General features: G+C 39.0%; 1 protein-coding gene across 1 annotated transcript in view; it reads left to right on the plus strand.

The window, feature by feature from the left end:
• Tmc1 (transmembrane channel like 1) overlaps positions 1–20,306 on the plus strand; it is a 125,170-nt gene that overhangs the window by 98,645 nt on the left and 6,219 nt on the right. The window contains exons 15-17 of the mRNA XM_052714364.1: positions 7,993–8,060; positions 14,130–14,369; positions 18,088–18,213. Of these exons, the coding sequence (XP_052570324.1) occupies positions 7,993–8,060; positions 14,130–14,369; positions 18,088–18,213 (434 nt within the window). The remainder of the gene's footprint in view (positions 1–7,992; positions 8,061–14,129; positions 14,370–18,087; positions 18,214–20,306) is intronic.

The following is a 20,306-nucleotide window of genomic DNA, read 5'->3' on the forward strand; positions in this document are numbered from 1 at the left end:
TGAAGTCAATATAGCATGACCGGGATGCATAAAAGCTGTAATTAAATGACTGTAATTTATTATTTATTGAGTGCTGACAGAGCTCTTGGGTTAGTACAAAGTGCAGGAAACAAGTTTCTGTTTTTAAGTCATAAAGAAAGAATTTTCTCTCATTTTACCTTTGGAAGGTTCTTTGAAAGAAAACTCAGAATCAAAACAAGTTATAAAATGTTAATGTTGGATGATGTATTTTTTGTGGATCATATCATCCTGCCAGTTGTCTGACTAACTTCCTTGGAAGCCTGATGGTGCTGGCCACTATGAGCAAGCTCATACAAGGTGCTGAGGGGCATAGAGATGAGGAAGCTGGAGCCCACAGAGAGGATGCAACTTGGACCTGAAGTCTTGATTTTAATTTGCCTGCCCAGTGTTTGAATATTTTTTAATGAGCTAATACTTTTAAAACTTGGAACTTCTACATAATACATTTTCTTTGTTGACATATTAGAAAACCTGGCCATATTAGACTTGTATTCCCAATTGGGAAGACATATGCAGAAACTCCCACCTTCAACCATGAGCATATTCATCCTTCAGTTCTTCAAACACCACTACCCTTATTTTGCAAACTGTAAGAATCAAGAAGGGCATACAAGGTAAATAGCAAAGGACAGATCAATTGTTCTCAGACATTGGCGTGTATGTGTGTGAGGAGAGAGAGAGAGAGAGAGAGAGAGAGAGAGAGAGAGAGAGAGAGAGAGGTGTATACTTGGAGAGGGAGATGTTTGAGTTGATCCTATAGGATGAATAGGATTTTGAGAGACGAAGAAGAAATTCCCTGGAAGGGACAGATGACACAGGGCCCCAGAGACGAACCCTGCGGTGTTTCTGTGCTCTTGTTTAGATTTGCTAATTGACAATTTTTGTCCATAAAGCACTTACCATGAAGGGAAGAAAAACTTGATGAGGTGAGGAATGATTCCCAAGTATCTTCGGAAATTGAGAGAAAATATGCCCTGTCACAAAAAAGATATTATTTCTTTGTTTCTCAGAATTTCAAAATATCATGTGATTTTTGTAGAAAAATTGGAAAATACACTGAAGTTAAATATAAAAATTACAGATAATCCTACCACTAGTGAGAACATTTAAATTACCTGAGTCAAATAATCTTAATATTACATATATATAAATATTATGTATTTGTACGTCTCATTATAGATTAAATATGTGTATATGTGTATGTATATATACATGTGTGTCCATATAGAGATAGGTAATCTATATGCCTGTTTGGGGACACCTGACTGGCTATGTCACCACATCTTCATGTTACTGCTAGATTATAACATGCTATTTATTTGTGAGCTGAGGACTGAGCTCAAGGCCTTGATCATGCTAACTTGTTCTTTACCACTAAGCCATAACCTTAGCCCTTTATAATATAAACTTATTTATTTTTATTAACATGGATTAATTGTACAAAACAATCAGATTTGCAATGATATTTAAACATAGCATATGATATACTTTTATCATAGTCACCCTTTGTTTACTCTTCCCCCATTTTCCCCTTCAACATCCCTGAATGTCCAAATTTTAATTTCATGTCCATTTGAGGCCACCCTACATTCCATAATGATAGAAAACATTCAATCCCTATTTTTATGATTTTAGTTTATTTTTATCATGATGATCTGCCTTTCATCAATTTTTCCACAAATGAGATAATTTTGTTCTTTTAAAATATAATATAAATTTTAATAGTTTTATGATAGTCTATATCTAGATTTAGAAAAATTTATAGCAGTTTATTGCTATATCTACATTTGTTAAAATACTGTCATGATAGCATTTAATTATACTGATGTAGGTAAACATGATCATATATACATCATAGTGGTACCCACAACTTTGTTCCTTACAACATATTTCCCTGAGCTGATTTACTTGGTTAGACAAAGGGTTCCTTTTCTCTCTTTTATTCTCTTTTATTTATTTTTGTTGTTGCTTACCAGTTTAGTGAATGTCTTAACCTAACATTTAATTTACACTGACAACAGACTTCATGTTTATCAACAGAAAGAGTCTGAGTACCTGAAAAGATGTAGGATTGTATGCCAGCATGTGTGAACAAATCCACCGTCTTCTTCATACTTGTGTTTTTAAGGGGAATCTTTGCTACATTAATACAAATTAAAACCATGAGAGATTTCCTTGAGATCTGAGGAAGAGGCTCAACATTATCCATAAGCATGCATGATAGTCAGACCATCTGAGTGGAGTCCTGATTATTTGGCCTTCCATTTTTATTTAGTACTTACTATATATCAGAAGTGTTATAAATAATTTAGAAATGTGTAAATTATTTTTTCATTCCATGTAAAGAAACCAGCAATGCTGTGAAGTAGGTATTATTCCCACTCCATAATAAACTAAGGCTTAGAGAATGTTAAATCAATGACTTATAACTAGTTAGAAGTAGAGTTACAACTAGAACCTCTGTCCAATTTACTTCAAAGTCATTAACCGCATTTATAGCATATTGAATGTTAGCTGTAACCCAGGCTATCTAATGACTCTTCCAAAGAATGAATGCAATATATGGCATCTTAAATTTCCAATGCTCCCTGGAATCAAAACATTGCATTCAGTAGAATACAGTAAACATGAATGAGTAAATGGTAGAAGATAGAATATGCTCCCTAGGTAAATATGAGATTGCCATCAGGAAGACAGCATGGTACAGAGTCAGTAAGAAGATCTGGACATACCTTGATGGAGGAAGAATGAATGTGGAGAACCTGTAGACAGGTTTTATTTGATGGTGCACTCCAGTATGTGGATAGAGTCAATCTGCAGCTAGCAGGATCCTACTTCTCAGCTAGGTTGAAGGGCAAAGCCTCGAGGGCTGAATCATCCTGGTAGATGAAGCTAAAGCTGATCCTATATCTATTGTTCTCAAATTCAGTCATCCATCAGAGTCCACAGAGGGCCTAGGAGAATTTAGCAGTACTGTTCAGTAGCTCTGGGGCAGGTTCCAAGAATTAACTTTTCTTAGCAGCTCCTTGGTGACCCTGTGACTCCAGTTTGGAGACCACACACAAGTACCACTGCTCTGGAGTCACAACTCAGGCTAGCCTGCAGCACCGAGTGGAGTGGTATATGTGTGGGAATTGGGAATTGTATGAAAATGGTCTGGCAGGTCATTGCAGAATACATTGACTTTGAGGTCCTGATTGCATTTCATAACATCTGTATGGTGGCATTCTGCTCCAGATAACTCAATTTTCAGGAACACATTGGATTTCCCCAGGCTTTTTGTCCAGTGAGCCATATATCTTCCCTAGGTAGATGCCTGATTCTAGACCACTGTAAAGTCCCAAAATTAAAAAACATGTCTTCCATCCCTCGGTTATTATCCTCTAACCAAACACAAATGAATCCTTCTGTTACTGGCAGTGCAGGCTGGGTGAGGGGCCATGGGTGAACTTCCTATACCACTCTCATTTCATTACCTCAGGTTTCACGTAAACATGCTGATTTCTCCCTTTCTCATGCACTATCTAACTTTTAATGCATTATTTTTCCCATTTCAGAGGCAATTAAACATATTGCAAATTAATTTATATTTGGTGAAGTATTTTCTTCATACTTTAAATATAGTATAATCTCATGTTTTCAAAAAGCTTCCTCTAAAAGAATGAACACTGAATCATACATATCTACATAGCTTCTTGCCTTCTCATAAATGTGTCATTTTTAAAGTGAGGTGTTATGTGCTTACTACATGACATATTGAATTTCATTTTTAAAGTGTTTACAGAGAAGCAATTTTTTAAATAACCAGGCTTAGTTTTAATAAATATCAGATTTTAGGTTACGAAAGGATGTCAGAAAATTTCTAGTCAGGAATTGGTGGCTGTTCTCTGAAAAGGGATGGGCAATGTTTTCGACTTTGTGACTGATACACTCTCTGCTTCAGCCAAAAAGCTGTGTTTTACTCTAAATCTGTGAGAGACAATGCATGAAGAGTAGGTGCAGCTTTATTCTAATAAAAAATCACTTACAAAAGCAGATGGCCATCCATCTTCAGTTTATGGGCTGTAATGCGCTGACTCCGGGTCTATTTTATTTCACTGATTTTTCTGTGCGGAAACTGGGTCCTCAAGAGATGAATGACTGGCCCACCTCACGTACTCAGGAAACATTGGAGCAAATGTAAATCCAAGTTAAGTGTCTAAACAGAAGATGACAGGGCACAGAGGACACCCTTGCAACCTCGCTGCTTCCTGTCAGTTTAGAAAACCAACACCTTACCCCTTTAGTAACTTTCGCTGTGTTGGGGAGGCCAGGGGATTCCCAGTATGCCCCGTGTGTTTAAGATTTATTATTTTTTTATATGTGCATGTATGAGTATCATTGTTTGAATGTGAAGTACATGTGTATTAGTACCCACAGAAGCCAGGAAAGGTGTTGGATCTCTTAGAACTGCAGTTACAGGTACTTGTGAGGTTTCCCATGTGGGTGCTGGGAACTGAACTGAGGTCCTTTGCAGCAAGTGCTCTTAACCACTGAGCTGTCTCTCCAGCCCCTCTGACCCGTCCCGCAGGCCAGGTTATTGGGGAGACCCGAGGAGGCACCTCCTGAAAGATCAATGGGGGTGAGAGAGAAAGGAGACCAGGCGCCATAAAGGAAGACAGAGTCAGTCTGAGTCGCGTCAAGGTCTCGTCTATTGACTGGGTATTGAGGCTTATAAGCAGGGCTTCAGGCAGGGAGGGGGAGCAGGGGAAGCAAATGGAGAGAAGAATGGAAAATTCCTAAGGAAGGGTGAGGTCGCTTTGGTCCCAGGCCCCTGCAGCTGGCTGATTAGCACGTACTCCAGGAAGTTGTACAGCCCTCGGTTAGGCCAGGAACCTGTTTTTGCAAGGTTTGATAAAGTAAGGAAGGTCACACAAAATTCAAGACACAGCTGTCCGGAGTTGGTCTCCAACAACAGGTACTTGTGAGGTTTCCCATGTGGGTGCTGGGAACTGAACTGAGGTCCTTTGCAGCAAGTGCTCTTAACCACTGAGCTGTATCTCCAGCCCCTCCTTCTTGCTCTTCTAGTCAGCTAGCTAGGTGTCAAATGGCTCATTTTAAATGGCTTGGTGGGAGAATAAAAAGACAAGCACTTAAAAGGTTCAACTTGTTACATGTCCCATACTTAGCTAAATCCTGCTACCAAAAGAGACCCCAGTTGAAGGTTTGATTCTTGAAATGACAGCAAGAAGCTGTTCTAGGTCACAGATGGTGCAGACCACCCAACTGAGCAGTTTTCAAATGTGTTTTGGAATAACACAGGCTCTGGGTAAAAATCAAGCTCCAGGCAAAAAGCTTAGACAGTACAGAACAAAGCACTCCAGTGAATGGAGAGATCTGGAGCTTGTATTGTCCAGAGAGAGGTACTTCTTGGTTTCTTCCCCTGCCTTCCTTTCTCCCTTCCTTCCCTCCCTCCCCCTGTCTTGCCCTCCTTCCCTCTGTTCATCTTTCTTCTGCCCTTCCTTCTATACCTCTCTCTTTCTTTTTTCTTTTCTTTTTTCTAATTTCTTTCCTCTCTCTCTCTTTCTTTTTTCTATTTTCTTTTCTCTTTCTTTTTTTTATTTTCTTCTCTCTCTCTCTCTCTCTCTCTCTCTCTCTCTCTCTCTCTCTCTCTCTCTCTCTTTCTCTCTCTCTCCTTTTTCATCTATCTGTACAGGGTCTTACACATCCAAAGCTGGCTTCTGACTTGCTGTGTAGCTGAGAATGATCTTGAACTTCTGATCCTCCTGCCTCTGCCTCCCAAATCTCAGATTGCAGGCATGCACACCATGCCCATTTTATCCTGGGGCTAGGGTACCCAGGTGGGGTTTTGCGCATGTCAGGTAAGTGTTCTATCAGCTAAGTTACAGCTCTACTCCCACAGACTTTGGAGGTGAAGGACACTTTTATTGTTGATTTTAGAACACAAGCTTTAGGCTAAACCTTTTGTATCCTGTGAACATTATGCTCGCAAAAGAACTTCAGACTAAATACTTTACATGTATCCTCTAGCACTGTCTTGAATAAGTTTATATTGAAATTATCCAGGTCATCTTTGTCCTTATTGAACACACAGGGCTGTTCTTCATTATGTCTCATCTTACCATTTTATCTCATTTAAGCATTATTATTCTGTCACATTTGCTGTTTGTGCCCTGGATCTGTTTCAAGGTAGACTGTCCATGTTTTTAAGTTGTGAAGGAAAAATAGAATTGTTTTTGGGAAAAGTAATATAAATGAGGCTTGAATTCGTAAGAGTTTTGACAAGAGGCCTTGACAGGGATAGCTTTGTTGAGCATTCATATCAGAGACCTATTATATCTTCTTACATGTACCTTCTGATATTATTTAACTTAGTTCTTTGCCAATTTCAGATGTGTACATAATGCATTCTGGTTATTCTCTCCTTCCACCCTTTTATTTCCATATTGCCTGTGAGTTCTCATGCATAAAAAAAATTGAGATACTTTCTGGTCACTGTGGTATGTTTATGTATATGTGCCCATGTATATGTATGTATATTTGTGTACATGTATGTGTATATGCACATGTGGATGTATGTATATATACGTATGAGTATGCATGTATTTGTGTATGAATGTGTGCATGATAATATATGTGTATATTTATATGTGTGTAATGTATATATGTATATCTATGTATGCATATGTTGAGGGACAGAGTTGTTATTGGGGCTGAAAAGAGTAGGATCTGCACTGTTGTTAGAACCTGCCACACTCCATGTTTCTCTCATGCACTCTTCCTAGCCCTCTTAATTCCTATGCTCAATTTGTTAGTCTACCCTGAATTCTCTATCTCAAATGAAGAAGGAGCCAATTGTATTGACCATGCTAGTTAGCATGAAGTCCATTGATTTAGAAGCTTTCCTAATAGGACAGCTCATGTATTACTAGGAAACCTTTGGCTGGGTTGCCCTTGGACAGGTGTCTACTGCAATACTACTGGGTGGCCTTAACGCAAGGGCAGCTTGGAGCTGCTGCCCTGAGCTGGACAGGGTTGTTTATGACATGGCAACTGGGCATTCAGTTTAGTATTTTCTATATTTTGTTGTATTTTTCTTTCTATATTTACTTTATTGTAAAGTTAATTCACACTTTTGTTGAAAAAAATGTTAAATATATAAATTTCTGTGTCACTCCCATTTGCTGATGACTTACTGGTCTTTTTTCTACTTACAGTGCCACACAGGATTTCTTAAAGAATAATACATGAATATACTAAATAGTAGACCAATATATTTTTGTTTAACATTAGAGCACAGTTTTCACTGATATAATAGCCTTCCAAACTGGCCAAAGTTATCAGCAACAGCATATCATGGTACAAGTATATTGTATGTATCTAATGTTGGTCACATAAATGGTTTCATCACTCCTCATTAAAATTTATCAGCATTTCAGATAACATTGTTAAGACAATTCCTACAAGTAGACTTACCAGATCAGAGAAAGTGGGATTGTAAAAGCCTTTAAAATGTATTGTCAAGCTGTTTCTAACAATTAGGATTCAGTTTTTACTTTCATCATTCAGGTAGAAGACAGTGCCCTGTCATACTCTCATTTGGGGATGTCATACACATACCATGGGCACATGTGTAGAGGTCAGAGAACAGGTTAAGGGATTTTTGTTATTGTTGCTGGTTTTTTTTTTTCTCTTTCCACCATGTGCGCCTCAAGATTGAATGGAAGTTGTCATGCTTGGCAGCAAGCACCTTCACCAATGAAGCCATTTTGCCAGCCCTATGACTGAGTTTGAAAATGAATCTTTGTGTGTTGAAAAGCATTACATCCTTCTCGTTCTATGTATTCTAGTTATTCTTCTGCTGCTGTTGTTGAAGGGGTGTAGTGGGCTTAGGTGTTTTGATGTGAAGCCACTTTCTGATTGCTTCCAGTTTGAAATGCTAACCCACGCGTGTGTGTGTGTTTTCTTTAGCCTTCATACACAGAATTTGACATCAGTGGCAATGTCCTCGCTCTGATCTTCAACCAAGGCATGATCTGGTATGTCAGCTGGTGGACACTTAAGCACATAGGGAAAGTCTCCAAGGTCATTGCTGTAGAAGGAATTGCAGCTAGGTGTAGAGAAGACCCCATTCTGTGGATTCCAGCTCTTTATTTTCCTAGGTAGATGGGTGGTGTGGAGAGCTTAATTTTTCCATATTTTAAATCATCAGCTTGTTTGGCAGAGTTCTCCTTTAATAAAAATTGAGAGTCTGTGTTCTTTCTGCTGGACTGATTTGAAGATTCTCTTCTTACATCTTGTCACACCAGGACTGAACAGGAAACTGTCACTCATCAATGGTCAATCACATTAGCACCTGGAAGGAATGAGCTATGTTGTTGTATATGGCTTTTGAAAAAAAATTGATAACATTTTCTTGTCACTATTAAACACATTAAAAGCATATTTAATAACTTTTAAAAAATCTTACCAAATCCAGCACCTTCTAGATCTAGATACAACATTATTTTAGGAAGTTCAAGTTAAAAATAAGATCTTCATTTTGTAATGTGTTGAACAGGGCCATTTGCACAAGGGAATTTTTATTTTGATGTGAAAAGATTGTCATGTCTTCTATTAAGTGGAGGCATTTTCACTCTAAATTCTGACAGGTTATGATAAGTTGATAGAGTGAAAGCCAGTTTTGAGTTTTAAAAATTGAATCACAGCATGCAATTCATCTGGGGATGATGTGTCTTAGAATCTGTCATTCTCTGCTGAGCATCCCAACCCACAGGCAGTTACAGTCAAGCTATTTTGTCTTCCTAGGGACATGTGCTGAAGGCAGCATTGTACTAACTACACCACCGTCCTATCTCAGGTGCCAGGATAGCTTCAGCTGGTGTTTCTTTTTTAAATTAGCTTCATATATCATTCAAATCTGTCAGTCAGAATCATTAGACCCAGTGAATGCTGAGAGAGCCTGGAGCACTCTGCAAACAGGAAAGCCATTTTGCTTCAGTAAAGTAAAAGTCACTCCCAAGCCTCCATCATTCCACCAATGGGACCTGTTGAGTTTCTGCCTCCAAAGGTGAACCAGTACAAATAATACAAAATATACAAATATTTTTCTTGGCTGTCAGGTCAGACATAGTTAAGAATGTAATTCCTGTCCCTCCCTTACTTTCTGTGTTTTGAAAATATGGCTCCTGTGTCCGGAGAGTCGTTAAGGAGTACAACACATCCTTTATTCTCCACGTAGAGAAGAATGACAAAGAGGGCTGACCTGAGTACTCACAGGCTCAGCAGAGTGAGGGAGCAGCTCCTATGGGTTCTGATCTTTTTTACCTCCCAGAGGAGAAGCATCTTCCATGGCAGAAAGTGGGTAGTGCAGCTACTAGACTGATGCAAAACTTGTTCCTCCTACCTGCGGCATCCATACAGTGCCATCAATGCCTCTGGACTGGTGATGCCACCGGTGCGGACTTAAGCCGAATGTCTATTGTTTTTTCAGAGCTAGCACAGCAGATTGGTCTAGAAATCACTTTTATTGTCAGAAAAGCCATTGTAATTGCTACCCTGGTTGATTTTGCTTGTAATTTTGTGACTAGTCTGCTATTGTTCATACTACAATACTGAGAAAATATAATTGTTTTTTACAGTTTGTTAATGAACAGAAAACTGCATGCTTGAAATCTCTGTATCACCACTTTGTGTTTGTTCTTCTACACTGGTCAGGCTTGCTTGTAGTGAATTTGATTAGGACTTTAGGTACAAGGGTATATAATTTTAGGAAAGTCTAGATTTTTAAATGACATACTCAATTTTGTCTTAGACTCAAGTAGGCTGTGCATAAATGAAACAGATCCCTCCAGATCTTAAGATCAAGAAGTGATTAGTGTTTTGTGAGTATAACAAAGAAAGACACACCCCTGAGTTTCGGAGGCAAAATAACTATTATTCTATTACTTACCATGAGATTAGTATTTTTCACGGATATTCTTTGCCTAACTTCCAGGAAGTTGGTGAGTGGTATGGTAGGAAGGTGTGGGGAGGGTAACATGTAAAAATAGCAGATTTTTTCTGCACAGGGTCCACACATACCATGATTCTGTTAGTTTCTAAACATGAGGAGCTAGTGCCCATTAGCCATTTTCTTTTAAAACAATCAAAACATGATAGGGAATTTTATGTTCTATTCCATTGGTTTGTGACTTGAAACATTAAATTATTGCTTTAAGAGTTGCTGAAGATTGCAGATTACTTACACAAGTATCGTTAAAGTGAAAGCATTTGTTGAGATTTAACTTAATGATCAATATACCTTCATTTGCACACTTAGTTTAAAATGTATTTTCTGTAATATGCTGAAATGGGAAAAGCACATAATATTTTTAAAAGAGCAGAATATAGAAAGGCAGTAAATATTAAATGATGGTGTGAGAGAGAAGAGTTTCAGATCCATTGGGTCTCCTCCATCCAGACTGTCACCTTTCTCTCCTCATTTTCTCAGGTGTTCGGGGTGGAGTAATTTATGTGATATATGCATGGCTCTGGAGCAGCAAGACAGGCCAAATAAAAATGCTTCCCTTTGCTTTTATCATCTTAGAAGAAAGTCATTTGATGAAGCTAAGATGGTGTAATGATGTTTTTAGCTGACAGATGATGGCATTAGGTCTGACTAAGGGTCTTAGTGGGATGAGCTGATTATAAGTCACAAACCAAGATGAGGTGACCATTAAGACTGAGGCATTATTGTGCCAGGACTTGCTTTCCTAGGTTATGCCTGTCAAGTCATGTGCTCATCATGTCTATGTTTCTTTTGAAATTATTGTAAACTTATTGTATTAGTCAGGGTTCTCTAAGGAACAGAACTAATAGAATGAAATATGCATATATGTGATTTTTAGAGTGGCTTACAGGCTGTGGTCTGAGTAGTTCAGCAACGGCTGTCTCTTGACAGAAAGGCCAAAGATCTAGTGAGAGTTCAGGCCATGAGACTCGATGTCTTAGCAGTCCCAATCTGGTGCTGGAGTCTCAGCGAGGTCCTACACAGTTGGAAGTTTTCAGTTAATGTTGGAATTCCAAAGAAGTAGGTTCTAACACCAGGGAAAGATACCTCAGTATGGATGAACTTGCCAGTGAGAGCGAGAGCAAGCAGACAGAAAACACAGCTTCCTTCTTCTATGTTCTTTTCATATGGGCTGCCACCAGAAGGTGTGGCTCGGATTTGAGGTGGATCTTCTGATTTCAATTGATGCAGGTTTACCCTGGGTCTTCCAGCTCAAATAATCCAACCAAGAAAAATCTTTCACAGGTATGCAAAGTTGCTTGGGTCTTGGTTACTTCCAAATGTAGTCAAGCTAACAAGCAAGAGTATTCATCAGAAGTCCACTTCTTGTCAAACTGACACACAATCATATCTCCTTATATTGTGCTTAACTTCCAAATGAAAACAACAATCAAGTCATAATTATGCTTAACATAACTATCCCACATTCCACCACAAATGGATTATAGGGAAAGAGGCAAGATTCTATGATGGACATTCCTCTAGTCTTATAAGTTATTTACATATAGCCTGTGTATACATGTATACACACAGAGAGAGGTAGGTAGTTTTAGGAAAACTTAGATTTTTGAATTATGTGCAAAATTTTGTCATGGACTTGTATTGTACATAAATGAAACAAAACACCTTACATCTTCACAACTTAGAAAAATAAAATATCTGGTATGGGCTGAGGAAGCACTCTGATCCCCTGCCTTATCCTTTAGAGATGTTTACTGATGGAATAGCCTTTACCTGGAACATTGCTCTCAGGGCAGTTGGAAGAGAAGAACACACAACCACATAGGACTGGTAAAGTTTTTACCCAGCACTGAGGTATCTTGTGTGTATTCATCTTTTATCAGTCCTAACAAGTCACATACACAACCCTGAGTTTTAGAACAGGGTGGACCTGATCAGTCCCGGGTGCTAAGCTTTCTAATTCTAATTAACTGGGACAATTGGTAACTTATTCTTTTTTGAGTGCCAATTTCTCTCTTGCTAGTTACACAGTCATGTGTTCAAAGTTACACAGTGATATTTTAAAATTTATCTTCCCATTAAAAAATAACTTCTTACGAAGTTTGCAGTCAGTTCATTATGACATCATTTGAATTTGTTGCTTGGCATCTTACAAACAAGATAATTGAAATTGTGGTAAGATTTCATTTTTCAAAGGAAAGGATTAACTTTAGGATGGTTCAAGTGCAATAAGATAACTTCTTTTTCCTACTTAAAAAATGTCTCTTTAGAATACAAAATTTTCATTGACTTAGTTTCTTAGTTTTTCTCCCTGTTGTGATTAAAATACTCTGACAAAAGAAATTTACAGAACCAATGATTTATTATAGATCACAATTCCATGTGACAGCCCATCATATCAGGGATGTCAAGGTATCAGGAACTTGAAAAAGCTAGTCATATTCCATCTACAATACAAAGCAGAGAACAGTGAATGACTACATAAATACATGTGCTCATCTTACTTTAGTTCAAGATCATTTGCCTAGGGAATGGTGCCACCCAGAGTGGGCAGGTCTTTCCAAATTAATTAATGTAATCAAGATAATTCTCCACAGACATACCAGTCAACCTGATCTGAACAATCCCTCGTGGTGATATTTTGTTTGTGATCTAACAGATAAAGCTTGCCTGAAGATCAGAGGGTAAAGCCAGTCACTAGTTAGCCATAGAGGCCAGGTAGTGGTGGCACACCACTTTAATTCCAGCACTCAGGAGGGAGAGGCAGACAGATCTCCATGAGTTTAAGGCCACCCTGAGCTACACAAGATTGATCCAGTCTAAAAGAGAAACAGAGCCAGGCAGTGGTAGCACACACCTTTGATTCCAGCATTTAAGATCTTGTGCCTTTAATCCCAGCACTAGGGAAGTGGAGACAGGAAGTGATATTGACATATGACTGGACAGAGAGAGGAATATAAGGAAGGAGGAGAAAGGAGCTCAGGGCTCTTTTTGGCTGAGGATTTCATAGAGGGAAGAACTAGTGGCTGGCTGCTCTGCTTCTCTGATTTTTTCAGCAAGCTTTATTTGTTAGATCATACACAAAACATCACCACAATCCCTCATTGATATTCTTTCCCCAGCTGATACTAGCTTGTGTCAGGTTGACAATTGAAAGATATCACACTTAGTTAAACAGCTATTATGTGTACTAAGGAAGTACAAACTATTAAAACTAAAGTTCTAAAGGCTTTATTATAGTTGGGACAGTTAAAAAATAGGGCTCCCCTCTAATTATGAAATAAGTATAGAGTTCTTTTTGATTTTAAACTGATATATTGAAGCTCATATTACTGTGCGAATGAGCTTTCTCCTCAAACTAAACTGAAATTATTTTTTTCTGAAGTGACCAACTAAGACATCAAGTAAAAATGACATCACCTAAGCAGTTTCAGTTCAAAATAATATTTTATAGAACTTTTAAACAGTTAGAAACACAAATCTGTGTTTTCTAGATTAATAAGAACTAAATTTAAATGGATTTCAATGAATGCATTATAATGTTAGGTATCAATATCTCTCTCATGAGCTCTAAAGCACCATAATTACTATGAAGATAAAATAGCATTAGAATACATTTTTTCTCATTCACTAGCAGAAATTATCTGGGGATAAAGTGACTAAACCAAATGTGCAGTTTATTTGAAAAGAATGGGAGCCCTTAAAGGTCTATCATTTGAAAACTTCTATTTTGAAATATGCTAGTCAGTGATAGGAATATTGGAGGGAATTGAGTTTACTAACAGCAGAAGAAATAAGGAAGCAAAAGAATTGTAACATTTGTTTACTCTTGGTTTTTGCATTTGCTAATGAAACAGATTTAGTTTATGACAATTTCTATGGAATAATTACATAAAATACACACAGATAGGGGAAATGGTAAAACTTATTTACAAGGTGGGAGTAGGGTAGTCAGGACAATTTATAGACAAGGTCTTTATGATTGTGTCTAGCAACATGGTTTTTGATTTTGGTAAGAGGAGCAATGTAAAATGAGCAGATTGTGTGCAATTTGGTGATGGACTTGGAATTGAGCAGTGTTGTGATTCTTTTCCAGGATGGGCTCCTTCTTTGCCCCTAGTCTTCCAGGTATCAACATCCTCCGACTCCACACATCCATGTATTTTCAGTGCTGGGCTGTGATGTGCTGCAATGTTCCCGAGGCCAGAGTCTTTAAAGCTTCCAGATCAAACAACTTCTACCTTGGCATGCTGCTGCTCATCCTCTTCCTGTCCACCATGCCCGTCCTGTACATGATCGTCTCCCTCCCGCCATCTTTTGATTGTGGGCCCTTCAGGTCTCTCATATTTCAGATTTGACTTGAACATAGTATTCATTTGGAGTTGAAGTGGGAATGGCTATTCATTGTACAGGCTTTTCAAACATGACATTTGTCATTGGTCAAAAAGAGATTCTTTGGTACTCATGTCATCATGTGACATGGAGAGTGTCAGACAATTTCCATTTATTGTCTCACTTGAGAGTCATAAAGGGAAAATGTTCTGTAAGGATACAATATAGATGCTAAATCCTGCTGTTTCCATATTGGGGAGAGTCAAGAGCAACACTTGACTATACTAGTCTAGACATGAGTGTTTGCCTGCCATTATAACATCATCCTATCCACACATGAATATGATTAGATTTCATCTGGACCTTGAGAAAATAGATTTCCCACTTATTAAGTAAGAAGTGGAATCATTATTAAATAATGATGCACGCTGAGAGTTTTATACATTGTGATCCAAAAGGACTCCATGAATTGAACATTGGAATGCTCCTTAGTTCTACATCTGGTTTCTATCTATGGGTTACTCAATCAGTAAGCAAAATTCAGGAATTAGCTTTGCTTCCTTCAAAGCTACTCATGAGCCTATCATGAGTCCCCCAGTTATCTCTACAGGTTGTTACTGGTCAGCATGCATTTGATGTGAAGAGACTGTGAAGGCAGGAAGCCTTCTAAATGCCAGACGCAATGCTCTAATGGTCAAATAGAATTTTCCCTTTGTGCTGTCACACTCAAGAGATTTCTTGTCAGAAGGTTTCTTGCCTAAGACTAAGTATAAAAGGGGCATGTTTTCACACCAATAATTGCCTCAGTTATTGTTCTGAGAATAGTTCACAACTAGCTGGTGTTTATCAGACTCAGTAAACTGAAATTGATAAGCCTTGCACATCTGTCTCTTTTTCTATGTGTTTGCTTGTACACTGTGTGTGCATGTGCAAGCATACATATGCTCACATATCTGTTGGCAAGTAGGCTGAAATAAATAATGCAGACAGTGACATCTGGAGACTAAATAGGAAATTGCAGTCTTGAAGCTGACATCTTAATCTGAAAACAAAATTCAAACAAGCCCTTGAAAAGTCTTCCATTAACTGAAACTTACTCATGTGATTTTATATCTAAGGTATACTTTAAAGATGTTTTTACCTTGTACTAGGAAGTTGATCTTCATCCTCCCCAGCAAAACACGGGAAAGAACCGTTACTCTTTTATGCAAAGTGAGGGGATTGTAAATGCTAAGCTGGGTCGTGACACAGCTGGATTCAGACTTGAATTATTAGGCAGAAACATGCAATGACTGTACAATTTTAGCTTCTTAAGTTGCATTCCCTCTGGCTTTCTGGCTTCCTGGGTTCCTCAGCAATACCAACTTACACTGATTTTTACCGGGAAACAAAAGATGACAAGAATGGCGTAGTATGTGACTTTTACCATGAATTTCTGCTTGGCACATTTAGGTGAAATGGCTATGAATATCATTATTCTGAGATCAGAAAGCACTGCATGTTTGCAGTGGAGCATCAGAAAGTGGTATGTTGTTTCCAATTAGTTTCCTGCAGCTTCCTTCCTTCTTTTGGAGCACACCAATGCTTAACCCCTGCCCCCACACAACCCCCTGGGCCTGCCTCCCCAACACTCACTCCAAGGTTCAGAAAGGCTAAAATTGTGTTCTAGAATGAGGCCAGGAATCGCATTTCCTATGGTTTGCTACCCTTAGGAACTGAGTGTTGCGGTATTACCCTTGTGCTGAGGGAAGGCTTTTAGACCACATCTGGTGCCTGGCTGGGCAGCAAGCCAGCAACCGTGAATTTGCAGGAGGTTAACATGGAACTAGAATTTTGTCCTCAGCTTTGAATTTGAGGACACCAGTGCTGTCTTATTCTCGGGCCACTGGTGTGTTTTGAGCTGAGGTGTCTACATCCCACTCATCTACCCAAAGAAATAGTTTGATGAGCTTTTCCAGCACATTCTGCTAAGTTTTCTAGAAGACCATTAAAACTGTTGTTAAAGGGATTTAATTTAAACTGTTGGTAATTTAAAAACTATTTCTTTGACAACAGTATGAAGAAAATATATCTAATTGTTCAGCCATGTTTCCTCCAATTTGATAGCCTCCTCACATCTTCATCAATAATTCCAAACAGTTTATAGTTCTTCAGTTTCTCCTGCCCTTCTCCTTATATTGTAGCAATTTTATATTTTTCTTCCTGCAAAACAATCATCCTATATAACTTGAAAAGTTTAGAAATATTTGGTAATTAAATACTGCTCGTACTCCCAAAGACCTAAAAACAAGAACACCAAACATTTTGGCATTTGATCGTTTGTTCATGTTTAGAGGTCTCAATCTGAAGTCATACACTAAAAAATGTGGGGCTGTAACAGTGAGCACAGTGCTTGATATTACTATCACAATTAGTTACTCACAGTTAGATTTTATGTGTCATGTGTCCTTTGTAAAGGAAAATACTATAATCCATAATCTGATAACTACTTGGGGTCACACCATGCCTGTTGAAAGACAGTATTAGTCTAATCCGAAGTGAGGAAAAAACTCCATATGATCTGGGAATTGTGGGGCATATCCATGTTGTTTAAATATTAAAAGATTAAAATAGGGGGCCCCCAGGCAGTGGGATCGGGACCTGTCCCTAGTGCATGAACCGGCTTTTTGGAACCTAGAGACACTTTGCACAGTTTTGGGGCAGAAAGGAGGGGCTTGGACCTGCCTCAACTGAATGTACCAGACTCTGCTGACACCCCATTGGAGACCTTGCCTTGGGGGAGGTGGGAATGGAGGGTGGGTTGGGGGGAAGGACTGAGGAGTGGGAGGAGGGAGGACAAGGGGAATATGTGGTTGGTATGTAAAAGGAATAGGAAATCTCTTAATAAAAAATTATTTAAAAAAGATTAAAAAACAAAAGTAGACATATATAATACTACACTAGCTTTTAAACTGAAAGTATGCCTATTTCGCTTTTTCTGTGAAATACAACATTCACTATTTGATAGTAGGATCAGTATACATATTCAAAGGGAGTAACTTGGCACTATGAATAGTTCACTAATTCTAGACACTCCACACTAAGTTAAAACATTCTGCTCGCTCTCTTCTAGTTCAGAGGAGCTGATTTTCCGAGAACCTAAACCCTTCACTGGTTTTTGCTGGGAGCTGTCCAGCATCAGAGACCTGAGGGTGAAGGACTCCTCCTCCAGGACTGTGGCTGACTTAGATCTCTGATAAATGAAGTCTGATGGGCAATGAGCAGCAGCAGTGGTGTGGAATGAGATGTTGGATTATTTGTAGATTTCATTCCACCAGTCTGTTTCTTGTGTTCATTTCCAAAGCCAATTAAAAACTGAGTGTACTGCATACTGAGTTCAGAGAGAGCTTCCTCCCAGAGCAGCTGCCTTGGGAGCGATTTATTTGCCACACATAAAATACCATTCAATCAAAATTTTAGCAGTAGAATATTAAAAATTCTTCTGAAGCTGTGAGTAATTTTCCTAAGTGTTTTGCCTCTGCGCGTGTATCGGGACAGGACTGCTCTGCTCATATTATACTCTTCCATTAACAAGATGTGGTCAGAGTATTAGATGTGCAGCTTACTATCAGATCTTTAACCCACAAGAGAACCTATGCAATGTTGGAGAAATATTCACTTATCTCGCTGTAACCATATTTTCTACCTTTGTTTTAAATTCAATGCCCCACTGCCACCACCAGTGGTAAAAACAGGATGTTTGAAGTCATCGGTGAGACCCTGGAACATGATTTCCCGAGCTGGATGGCGAAGATCCTGAGGCAGCTTTCTAACCCCGGCCTGGTCATTGCTGTCATTCTGGTGATGGTGTATGTGTTTGTTCTCGGGCTCCATTTGAGTCCCTTCCCCTCCAATCCTGACTACATGACGGTCGACGCTACACAATGCGGGCCAGCTTCTGCTCCTGCTGGATGTGATTCACAGCCATCTGCAGCAGTCTCTGCCTCCCTAGGATTATAAGATTTGTTCCCAAGTAACCAAAATCATTATCAGTAAACAGCTAAAGCAAGGGAAACATAAATGCTAAATGCTAAATCTAATCAGCATGTTGAGTTTCCCTTCACAGCATGGCCCCCACCTCTTGCTCCATAAAGCAGATGGCTGTGAATACAGAGATGATGAGTCTCTGTGCTAATATTCCCCTTGGGAACCCTCAAGGCTATATTTTAGGGCTAAAGGGCTAAGGAGCATTAAAAATTACCCCATTATTTTTTTTTCTTAGAGGGCTGTCAATAACTATGCATCCATAGTAACAGAATCAGAGGAGCAGAGCGTCTCCCAGTTATCTGGACTATCCCTGCAAAGTCAGAGGGATTTACAAAAGGACGTTTAGCAGAAGGATTTTGTTCCTATTTTTCCCTTCACTTGGGGCTTCAGCAGTACAAAATATTCGTATTCTGAAAGAACTAAGAGAGACACTCTCCTCTTCACCTACCAGCCCCTCTTAATGAGAAAATCTGGAATAATTGCTGCTTTAGGTCAAGAGCAACACGTATAAAGCTCCTTCCAGGGATGCTGTACCCACAAGGTTGGTGTGGAAGATTGAACTTAAAGGTGAAAGGAACAAAAAATTGAGCTGAACTTCAACTGGCTTAAAGTAAACAAGCTGGATGCTGACCCAGTTATCGTGACCATTCCCCATGGCCATTTTTATGGTCATAGTCACAGAAAGTGGTGAGAATAAGGCCATCTTCACTTTTATAAATTAACAAACATGACTGACATGCTCATTCCTAAGTGAGATGGGACACAGGCAGACCCTTTCCAGTAAATTCAATGTCTACACCTTTACTTGCCAACACCTTCCATGTGCGAGAGATACTAACTCAGAGCTAATTTAACAGTAACAAAGATTACTGTTACACATCGTAGAACCTTATTAAGAATCAGAATTAGTCTCTGGATTATACGGGTTGGAAGCATCAATCACCAGGTGGCCCTTGAATTGATTTTCTTTCTCCACAATTTCTTGAGAGTGTGGTTTCCGAGAGCATGTCAATAAGGATCCTGTGGACTTTGTTTTCCAAATCTCTTTAATAGTACAGATGAGATCTTGTCTGACACAGACAGATAGGCAGGCAGGCAGACACAAAGACTGCAAAGGGCAACCCTTGCTACTACGTTTGTAATTTGCTGTGAAATTTGTTTTTAAACAAAAAGACAACACTATTGTAATGCCTGTCTAAAAATCCATCACACTACATCAAGAATGTATGTTGCTGTTGTTTCAGGTACCCTACAGTGACTGATTTTCACCAAAATAGTCATAAGAAATACCTGTATTAATCACATTGTCATTAGCACAGGGATGGTCTGCTCCAAATGAAGTGTTGATCAGCGCAGCACAGACTCCCTCTTGCTTTGATTCCTTCTGCTCATCTGCACCAACTAAGTTTGGAATCAGTGGGACTCTCCAAAGGCCTTAAAGTCACTTGTTGGGAATGATTCAAGGGTGTCCAAAAGCTGTTGACACTGCCACATAACACTGTAAACTACACAGGTGTTGAGCCTTGTCTGTAGCTATCCTGGGACACTTATGGCCCAATGGTCAAAATTGGCATATCTGGCAGACTCAGGGCATACTCCTAAAGATCCAGAAGTACATAGTATAGGAAGAGAGACAAAACTGGTCATGACCTAAACATCTAAAGATGTAAAGAACATTCTTGGTTCAAGAACTAAAGAAAGTACTCTGGAGTGCTGACTCTGATGCGTGAGGCATAGTTTCACGGTCCTTGACACTGAGGGAAGGCAGCAGTATGAGGGTTAAAAAGACGTGCTCAAAGAGGTGAATTTTGCTCTGAGTTGCAGACTTAAAATCCAGATTGCAGTTTACTATTGATTTTTTCCTCCAAACTCCATTGTCTCACGTTCTTCTTTAAGGGACCCCAACAATTGGCTT

The sequence above is a fragment of the Peromyscus californicus genome, unplaced genomic scaffold (genome assembly GCF_007827085.1).
Source record: "Peromyscus californicus insignis strain IS unplaced genomic scaffold, ASM782708v3 Scaffold_4__1_contigs__length_199733344, whole genome shotgun sequence".
Lineage (NCBI taxonomy): Eukaryota > Metazoa > Chordata > Mammalia > Rodentia > Cricetidae > Peromyscus > Peromyscus californicus.